This window comes from Morone saxatilis, unplaced genomic scaffold (assembly GCF_004916995.1).
Source record: "Morone saxatilis isolate NCDOM2014 unplaced genomic scaffold, NCSU_SB_2.0 Contig5, whole genome shotgun sequence".
Lineage (NCBI taxonomy): Eukaryota > Metazoa > Chordata > Actinopteri > Moronidae > Morone > Morone saxatilis.
In genome coordinates this window covers 11,061,324-11,072,403 of record NW_023340095.1, presented here as the reverse complement: position 1 = coordinate 11,072,403, position 11,080 = coordinate 11,061,324, and the positions used below count along the sequence as shown (strand labels likewise).

The 11,080-nt window shown below is 38.9% G+C and overlaps 1 protein-coding gene across 1 annotated transcript in view; it reads left to right on the top strand.

Annotated features, from left to right (window-relative positions):
• The window catches only part of bard1 (BRCA1 associated RING domain 1), a 22,545-nt gene that overhangs the window by 6,476 nt on the left and 4,989 nt on the right, over positions 1-11,080 (top strand). Inside the window, exons 6-9 of the mRNA XM_035676737.1 lie at positions 1,898-2,070; positions 7,414-7,540; positions 7,680-7,812; positions 8,998-9,090. Of these exons, the coding sequence (XP_035532630.1) occupies positions 1,898-2,070; positions 7,414-7,540; positions 7,680-7,812; positions 8,998-9,090 (526 nt within the window). The remainder of the gene's footprint in view (positions 1-1,897; positions 2,071-7,413; positions 7,541-7,679; positions 7,813-8,997; positions 9,091-11,080) is intronic.

Here is an 11,080-nt window from a genome sequence, read left to right as displayed (position 1 = left end):
TTTTGACTGCAAACATGGTAGAGTGTACAGTTATTGGATGTAAACCGGGCCCTGGAGCTTCCACCACCTACTACGTAATAATAATCTGACATCGTAGCAGATATTACATGTTACACAACCACTAACGGTGTGTCAACCACTGACAGTAACAAGCTGACAAAAAAAAAAAAGACAATAAAGGACTACATTTTTGATATGTCTGCTAGTCACCAATTTTTGCGCACAACAGACTCATCATCTGAGTCTGGGTCTGACTGAGGCTCAATCATGTAGACACTGGCTGAATCTCTTTCACCGGTCAACCTAGCAAGCAGCTGCTGGTCGGCGGGGCATGGATGAAGAATTTGTCATTGAGGGCTAAAGAGTAGATGTTATTATGTTACAACCCCTCTTCCGATTATTTTTATCTTTTTACGTGGGGAAACCTACATGCTTACATACTTTGAAATGTACTTTCCATGTTATTGTGGAGCATAGCCACACTTTACGTTGACTGTATTATCAGGTGAAGTGTAAGTATGTCATCCCAGAAATCAAAGCTTCTTCTAATCCTGAGAGAATCCATTACTGTACGTGCAACCATTTTTTTTATGCATGCCACCTTCCCCCAAAATATGTATGTCTTTTTGCAGCTGCCTGCATATGCCAAGAGCTAGCAAATCCTTCAGTGCTGCCTGAGCCATTTTTCCCTTTGAGAATAAGCAGGAGAGTGTTTTCCGCTATCTTATTGCAACACTTCACGCGTCTACTTGCTGTCAAGATGCTCCACTCCAACTTGAGTTTTTGATTTGAGTTTTGGCAGTTTGCAGCTGATCTCAAATTGCTACCAATAAGCTTTGAGCATGACATATTCATATTTGACAGACTTGTACGTATCTAAGAAGGAAATGAGCCATCTAGACCTCCCTGATGTGTATTTTTTTTTCAGTCCTGCACTTTCATCACCTGATGGGTCTATTGCTCAGCTAATGTAGGGTTACAAACTTTAAAGAACATTTGCCTGTGCTCACAGCGTTTGTCAAGCCTAAATTTGATCGAACAAACAAAGGTCTTTACAAATCTGTGTACTATTGTTTCTCATTGTAAGCAAAATAAACATTTATCTGCTACAGGTGATTAATGAAAATTGAGAGTATCTGAGCATTACATCTTAATTTGTATTGGTAGGATATAGGGAGAGGCACGTTTTAATGTAATAACAAATACAGTTGCAATACTTCTTAATAATTGCTTATTCATGTTGCGGTTGATAGAATAACTCCACAGCACCTTGGTAAGTAAATGTGTTATATACTGTATAGTAGCATGCTGTTTCCTGCTTAGACTACCAATAAACTGGAACACAAACTGGCTTCTCAATAAAAGATATTTTGCAGTTGCTGCAATGGATCTTAATCTCGTTCCCACATAAAAAGCCCTCACACTGGACTTTAATTTGATCAAATTACTTCAGGTTCAAATTGAAAACATAACCTTTAAAAAAAACTTACTTTTATTAAGCTATATTTCTCATTAATGTTATTTTTTGGAAAAGCAGCTCAGGATGATATTTAGGTTTTCTCCTCAGAAGATTTTTCTCAGTATCAGTTTAATTCTACAAAACTAATGAACTGTGATTAAGCTGTGATTGGCAGTTGTGAAGTTATCTGAGTACCTCATGTTTTCTAAATACCCCAAGGAAGAACTAAACACTGAAATCTAAAACATCCCCATAAAAAGATTCAAATTTATTTGAACTCTTTGAAGCACCTACCTCACCTAAAATATAATCAACTGGGAAAGAAAGATAAATATTGCAGTGATTGAAAAATGAATGAGAATTTAGAATGTATACCAAGAAAAACCGGATGAAAGCTGAACTGGATGACTTCTGAGAATAACTCCTTTTTTGTTCCAGCATGAAGCATGTAACCTGGGTCACCTGGCGGTTGTGGAGGTGTTGGTCTCAAGAGGAGCCCTGTTGAATACGCCTGGCTATGAAAATGACTCTCCACTCCATGATGCTGTGAGGAACGGTCACCAAGCCATTGTCAAACTGCTGCTGCAGCTTGGAGCCTCGCAGAACGTACTGTAAGTGTTTTTATTGTATGCTTAGAGTTTATTGATTGTACAGGTGAGATGCTGCCATAACGCTGTAGGCCTATTTTAAGTGTGTAACGACAATTTTATGCTGTATACAACACTGCAGAAAGAGTGTGGCTTTTTTAAAGGGTTCCTCCATCTCAGACAGATCACATGATTTTCCACCACAAGATCAGGGTCATCCATGTATTCATGTTATGTTGGTCTCTCTGTGAAAAAGGGCTGCTGCAGGACAAGCGATTATCTTCACAGGTGCCATGTTTTGCTCGGCACTGGCATTGTGTGAAAATCTTCAAGTGCTGACCAGAAAGTCTGACCTTAGAGCAAGATTTTCCAATAGATATGTTTGACAAAATAAACTTTTAGCCTGGTACTTTGTGTTCTGTGAAATGTAAATTCATTTTAAAAACATTACTTATCGTTTACTTACAAGATGCAGGAGCCTCCAGTCAAATGAAAACGCAGCTGTGAACTGGTGCCGGACGAAGACCTGATGTATTAACTAATACTGCATCTACTCCTACATGTTAAAATTGTGATGATTTGTGAGCAATCGGATGCATATTTATGAAAAATATGATGAGCAAGTTTTAATTTGTTAGGTCCTTTGAATGTTTTTGCACGCTTTTTATGTATGTAAATAAATGAGCTGGTTGAAATATAACAAGTCAAAATTGAGTCAGAAACTGAATATTTTAAGTAAGTTAATATTAAAAACAGAGCTATTGTATTTCATTGCATTACATCATAGAGGTGCTTCTGTTATTCTGGACCAGTGCTTGTTTTCTATGTCTTAGATAAATCGTCATGTGCCTGTCGTCTACTAGTTATTGTACCAGGCATTCAGTTCTTTATTATCAGGCGTGGGTTAGTGCAGTACATAGTGGGTAGATAGAAAATCAACTGAGGCTGATTAGTTGTTGGTCAATCACTGCATGCTGTATCAGCATTTCTGGCCTGTGGAGGCAGGGTTGATGCATAGCACAATGTCCATAATGAGGGAGAGGATGCTGGTTAATCATCATGATCAATAAAGTAGTTAACCAGGGCCAGTGTGCTGATCAGTTAGCGCTCTCCTTGGGATCATTTTACACCAATCATTTTCTGTCTTCTCCCTCCTTCATTGTATTTATCTGATTGCTTTCAATAGGTCTCCATCGCCAGGTCTTACATTTTCTCCTCTTTGCTTTGTTACTAAAAGATGCAGCGGTTGGGACTGTCTGTCAGAGCGCTGCAAGATGAATGTAATCCTTGCCCCAGCCTCCTCACTTACCACAAACACACACGCATATACTTTACACAAGAGGCCAACCAAGACATCTGCCAATGTAATCCCTAATGGAGTGATTGGCACACAGCTCAGGGTTCAGAAATGTGCTCTAAATCAGTGAGTCAACTTTCTGTCCGGCTCAAGTATTTGACTTGCTGGGCAGGTTATTAGAAAATACTGAGGAAACTCTTAAAACAGGCAAATTCTCAGCCATTCCCTGTTATCTCAAAAACAACAGGTTTAAGCATTTTCTAAGAAGCTACACAGCATGCACAGCAGGGCTCCTGACTATAAGTCTCCGTCCTGTAAGCATAAATATCTACCAGTGCAGCACATTTGGACAGCCAGGATGAGGCTGGCAAGGTGTTAGCTGGTAGCGTATGTTATGTTTACAAATTTAAACTTAAAACAGACGTAGTGTTTTGCATATTTTAAAAATATACTACAAACGATGTTACTGCCTGTTATTTTCCTGATAGGTTTCTAGATGGTAACTGTTCGTGTCATGCAATGTCAGTATGAAAATGAATTTGTGTTAATGAGTAAACAAAACGTATGTGAATCGGCCCAGTCCTAATGACCTCCCCAAGCCTGAAGCACTGAATCCATACAGACCTTAATTAACATCACCTTTGTGCCTCGTCACTTCTAATGCAGTGGATGGGTATAATTACTACATACAAAGTAAAACTGCGAACTTCCACATGTTAGCGGTATGACTACATACAATACTGAATACAGCAATGACATTTAAAATGGACGGAACCCTTTGATCCAGACATTACATGAGATATTTTTATATATATATATTGTTGAATTTGATTTGCATGGCTTACCTTCAGTAAGATGAGACAGTGTTTTCGCCTTCCACTGGATGGATGCCATTTTCTTATTTCTTCTTTCTTCTAATCTTTGAAATGTACTCGGTGTACTCCCTCTCAGTGTGGAAACTTTCATCCTGTTGTCAGAAAAAGTGCACAATTCCAATTTTTGGCTCTTATCCACTGAATTACACAGATTTCTCCCCCCACTCAAATGACAAGGTTTTTTGTTACAGTTTTTTTTTAAGAGCTATTTTTAGGAGCATGAAGCAAAGTGTGATTTATGTGGTTTGGCGTCAGAGAGCGTCATCTGCATAACAATTACAGGACAATACTCAGTAAGTCTATAGATTTAAATGGAGGCCTTGGGTGAGTCATGTACTGTGTCATCAACTATAAGCTGCAACGCCCAAGCTGATCCAGCCATCAGGAGAAACTGAGACTGGATTATTTAAGAAGGAAATGTAGCTAATGAACCTTTTGATTAAAAATGCATTGAGGCCTCGCCCACTGCCTCATCAGTTGCTTGCCACGTGTGTCTATCATTAGATTTATGGCTCCTTTTAAGACATACTGCTGAGCTGACATAGTTCAAAAGCTCTGTCAGCTGTGGTTTGAATTTTGAATTTACCTCAGAATCGTAGCGCACAGTACTCTATTCTATTCTATTCTTTAAGGACAAGTACATTTGAGACAGAAATATACCTGTAGATAATTGACTGTAGATTAAGTTAAACATATGTGTTTGAACCAGGTACAGTAGCAGTTCTTAAAGGTATGTATCAGTCAATAATAGGCTATAATTAATTATCATTATCATTATTGTTATCGGTACTGTTACTGTTATATTATGTTGGCGAGGAGGGGATGTTCTGTAGAAAGGCTATGGATGGTGTTCGGTCTGAACTGAACTATGTACTTGTGTTCAGCTTGAAGGTGATATTTGTATCTCCTCCTCCCGGTTAGAGTAAGATTCATGGTTACCGTGGTTATCCTCTAGAACCACCACCGCCTTCCTCCCACTTGTGTACTAAAGCAGAGGCTTGTAGGAGAGTGTTTGTGACTTTACCTCCCGCACAACTTTCCACGCTTTATTATTTTTCCTTCAGATATTCGTCTCACGTGCAGCTGCAAAACCAGCGTGTGTGTGTGTGTGTGTGTGTGTGTGTGTGTATGCGCATATGTATGAGTGTTAGGGACATTTTATGTTTGTTTGTATTTGTGTGTGTATGGAGTTGGGGGTATGAATCCAAATGAAATATTTTATGGACCAGTGGACCTATTAATTGTCCCCCAGGTGTTATCTTTGCTGACGCCTAATCTTTTAGAGACGACCTGCTGGGCTTGGTTCTTCTCTGCGTCTCCTCTCCTCCTCCTTGTACTTTTCTTCATTCTTTTCTCCTCTTCCTCTTTCCTCAAGGTGACCTCAGTCTTGCTTCACGGAGCTCTCTTAAAGTTAAACATACGTACTTTAAAGGTGTTTCTTAAATATAACTATTACAACCAGGGGAAGTCGGCAGTTTCATCTTTTCAAGATGTGGAAAATGCTGCTTTTGTGATGACCTTTAAACATACTGTGTATTAGAGTAGCGTGTATTGCAGTTAAATACCTATACTGTCCCTTAAAAGTAATGTGCTCCTCTCACCAGATAAATGTAGGGAATTGAGAAAGCTTACACGCTTAAAAGTCAGCACTTTTCAGTAATGTTACGCAGCTATGAGAATTTCTTAATTTTTGCATGCAGTGAGTCTAGTGTGTTTTAAAGGGACATGGAATGAAGTAGAGCACAGATTTCAGCTCACCCTCATATCAAACAATTATGCTCCAACAAGTGAATGACACACATGGATGCACAGTTTCACAGAACAAGCAGGGTGTGACATGGACAAATTGTTTTTCTCAGAGCTCTGGACTGGCAAATATTGATTTTTTTTTTTTTTGTGTGTGTGTGTCTGTGTACTGCTTGGCCAGTGAACAAAACAACCTCAAATGTGCATGCATTGTGATGAAATGATATGACAGAATGATTATCTTGTTGGACTTATCACAAAGTAACTTCAGTTCTGTGTCAGTGTCTTTGAAAGCTTTGTCACATAGGCCGGTCAGGACAGCAGCAGGTTGTTACAAAAATATATGGATAACTAGTGGAATTTGAAAAATGTAAGTCTCTTGCAAGTTGCTAGGAGACTAGGGCTGTGTCTTGGCAAGAATCTGGCTATAGGATATATTATATATATGTATCATGATACAGGGATTACAATGATGTATATTGTGATAGTGTGAAATGTAATTTTAAGAAAACTATCATAGTATAAAGAACACACCACCATATTCATAAAATCTGAGTTTAAAAAATGTTATGCAACCAAAACAGTGGGATCTGTGTTTGTATTTATCATAGTACCTGTAACATCCAACATAATAGCCCTCAGTTTACGCTTACAACACTGCTATGTAGCGTTTGGGAATTTAATAGATTTTTTTGAGTACAGATATCTCAAAACTAAATATTGCAATACAATAGTTTCAAACAATTTCCTACACCTCTAAAGGACAAACAATAGGATATAATTTGAAAAGGGAGAATTGCTTAAGTGGTCCCCGGCCAGAACCGTGTACTTTGGCAGATTGTGATGTGAAAGGCAACATTTTTTTGAAAACATGGTTTTCTGTAAAGTACAAAAAGGATCATTGTTTGAGATACATGGGCAGACAGAGCCTGTGCTGTCAGTGCTCCAAGACTCAACCTGCCCAAGAAATAAGGCTAGCGGAGACCGTGTCACCCTGAGCTCCTGTAGAAACATGGCAGATTCCATTGAATGTGACTGTAGATATAAAGGCTTATTCTAAAGTACCAAAAACTTATTTTCAGGTGATTATACAATAATGAAAATATAGTTATGCATATTATATTTCATTTCTGCAATGAGCCTTATAAATGTTACACACGGCACCTTTAAATCTTATAGTCTCTGCATCATAGCTCACTGACACACCATTGGACCAGTAGATTCAGTATTTGTATACTGATAGTAAAGATTTGTTCACATGAAGGGGATTTCTTAAATCTAAGTACATTGAATTATTATTATTTTTTTTTTTGTCAGTGTGCTGTCGTGTTTGTGCTCATCAGTTCTGGTCACCAGATGGTCTTCATGGCCAGAAATGCATAAATACAGAAGTGTATGCCTACTGTGAGACACTGACACACTTTATCTTTTGAATTTTCTTCTTCACAGTAATCTGTATGGAAAGCGGCCGGCAGATTACGCAGTGAGTCTGAAGATGCTGGAGATTTTCCAGGAAGCCTCAGAAGGAACCCAATATGCTAATACATCTCATAGCCCCTCAGCGAGCCTCTCTGTGGTACGTCCACATAAGGATGGGATTACGTTTCTTCTTTTTTTTTTATTATTTCCTTTTGAAATTGTTCACCCTAGATTGCAAATATTCTTGCATTATAGGCCTAGACATTTCTAAACCACGTTCTAATGTCGTTTCTTAGGTGAGCGACTGTGTGAGGAGAGATGAAATGGTTGTGTTTCTGGCCAGCAAGCTGTCACAGCCAGAACGGCATCAGCTGGCCAAACTGGGAGAGCTATTGGGAGGGAAGATGGCTGACACCTTTTCTGGTTCAGGTAATGTTTGTGTGGTACAGAAACACCTCCGCAGCAGGGGTTAGACTTTAGACTAGCCGCGTGTGATTGCTTTTTAACGTTGTTGTTTGAGACATGTGGGCTCTCAGCAACACTGCAAATTAACAGCAGCTACAAGCCAATTGTGGGTACACTGGGACCATGGCTGGTATGTTTGTTCACTGATAAACACTCTGATAGGTAATCAACTATCATTTGCATGTCCTGTTTAACTGAAAGATCTATTGGATGGGTAAATTGCAGGCAGACCAAAGGCTCTGCATGGTGTTTGTTATGAACATTATAAACAGTACTTTCACCTCCATGAAGATTGGATTTTTATCTGAATGATCAGTTTCCTACAGAGCCAAGCTTTACAGGCTTTACTACCATGCACGGACCCTTTTGAACTGTAAAAGCGAACAGTAGGTGCTTGAACATTATCACTCATGAAGGTTCAACAGTAACTAACAAGTGCTTTTAGAGCTGTATACATCATTGTGATACAGCAGCTCCTTCACTGTTGCATAGTAATGGCTGAGGGAACACCAGAGAGCAAAAGTAATTGAAATCATTCCTCATAAAATGTTTGGAGGTACTGTCAAGGTGATGAATAAGCACTAATGAAAAACAGAAGTGTTTCTCACAACTCTCCTCTGACTGGAGGGATGAACGTTAGTACTCTCAAAGAACGTTTTTTTTTTTTTTTAATTTTTGAACTCAAGGCTACAAATCCATGGTCAATGCACAATGTTAAAAGGTTTGCCCTGGAGATATAATTATGTTCATTTTGTACTTGTCAGCCAAGCTCACTTGTTGAATGAAAAGGCAATAAGCTTGTATTTAAACTTTAATTAACCTATAATTATATATCCATGTCCAAAGCGTTTTATGAAATAAGCTGTCTTTTGTGTCATTACCATGAACTTCTTGACATGTTTCCACTAGGCTTACCTGTTCACCCAGGCAAAGTAAGGGACAGCGGTAAATTATTAACTGAGAAATGCACTGTATTTAGTGGATACATGAAGAATCAGTATCCAATTGTAGAAAACTCAAAGAATGGGTTAATGATTTTAACACAACTCAACAAACCTTCTGTGTATGTGTAGGAAAACTCATTTGTACCTTTTTTAATTTGCTGTCCGTGCGTGTGTCTGTGCGTGTGTCTGTATCCTCTTCCTCCAGTGAGCCATGTCATACTGCCAGAAGGACACATGCCCACCACCTACTCCACCCTCCTGGGTCTTCTTGCTGGTTGCTGGGTTGTCAAATTCAGCTGTGAGTATGAAGTGAGCCATTGTCTGAAGTACTTCTCTATAGATGCTATTTTAGGATGCCATGTTAAACAGTGCTGTTGGAACATGGGTAACTTCTTAGTGCAGTGACACAGAATCAGATTTTATCCAAACTCTCCTGGATGTTAATGTGTTTGTAGCCTAAGGTTGGCTAACCTGTGATAGCTGTAATTAAAGCAGCAGCTGTGGCTGCAAAATAAAATCCATACACTTCCATGCTGTGTAAATCCAAATAATTTTACTATAAATCCAAAACTCAAATATTTACCTTATTATCTCTGAGATTTTAGAGTTAGAGTTCACCATGACAATAAAGGAAAACCACGTTTGGATATTTATTCAGCTCAGCTCCTTTCATTCCTTTCATTAATTCAGTCTGGATGACTTTACACGCCTTTACCCATTACTGCAGCTCAGGATAACATGAGGCAAATTTGTGAATAAATTATTTTTATACTCAATGAGATCATGACTATTGATTCAAATCTTGCCCACTTCAACCATTTTAGCTTTTCTTCAAGAATTTTTCATACATACTGTAATTTTCCATTTCTAGCAGCAGAAACAGTTCCGAGGTGCTTTAGTTATAAGTAATAGATTGTTTATCATTAGACAAAAGAGTACAAATGTCACTCAAGGCTACTTAAAATGCCCACTTTGGTAAATAAGGCTTTATTCCCACTGTTATTTAAGATGCTTATTTGCCTTCTTGTCGAGATTTAGATGAGAAGCTCAGTACCACTCAGATGTCTGCTGGTAAACCATTGCCAGCAGGGGGTTAGCTTAGTTTAGCATAAAGACTGGAAACAGGGAAACTGCTCTGTCAGAAGATAACAAAAAACAAAAAATGCCTACTAGCACACCCCCCTAATTCATACGATTTATCTTGTTAAGTCCGTACAAAAACAGCAGAAACAGCAATTCGCCATGTTACGCCACGTAAAATGGCGGACTGTTTAGTGCCTGGCAACTGCATGTATTGTTGTTTGAGTGCTACCTGCAAGGTCACATTTGTATTCAGTTCCAGGGTGCTCTATCCGTAGAAAGGGTATTTCTATCAGCATTAGAAGTTATGTTTGCTGCAGTAAGGTGCCTTTTGGCATGGTGTAGGACAAGTGAAAAATCTAAGTGGTAAATATTGGAATCTTGGAACCACAGTGCATGACAAATGGATTGTGCTGCACAAGCTGTTTGGAGTCATTTTATGGGTTTTGTGTTCTTCTCTAAATCCCAAAGAACATTTTCCTGCCATCTCTGTCTCAGAAACGATGGAGTTGTATTGGCTAATGTGCAGTTTGTCACCTTGGCTTCCAAATGTTATTGGAAACATGAGGATATTTTTACTAATTGTAATGGTATTGATTGGCTGCTGTCTCATCATAGGTCCTACTCCAGTGTTAATTCCTCCTCAGTACCAAACTAGTCTGAGCCATGTACATTCAATATTGCACTTCCTCTCCTCTGCAACCTTTTAGGGGAATCAGGCTGTGTGTTTGGAATAGGAAGTTCTAAACGCATTACTTTTTTGTTTCCTGCAACACATGAAATGTCCCAGGAAACATTATATTGTCATATTTCGCCAGCAATTTTCAGGTAAATTGTTTGCGCCGGCTGCTGTGTGTACGCACACATGCTTACATGTCTGACAGCCACATAGAGAGGGCAGGTGACTGAAGGATGGAATCCCAAAATCAGTACATCTCAAGGCTTCAATATCACTAGCGATAAAAAGATGGGCAACTCTCTTTTCTTTTTTGATTCATACAAAAAAAACAAATACTTTGCAAACATTTAGCTATTCTCAGCCAGTCTCCCTGGCATCCTTGAACCAAGCCAACAAGCTGATATTCAGAGGAAGTCTGCTTTAGGGGAAGTAAAAAGAGACTTGCTGTCAAAGAGTTTTCTGGCACCTTGGTGTGCCCTTGACTGGTGTATCCGTCAGTAGCATCTCTTCACTCTGTGTGTGTGTGTGT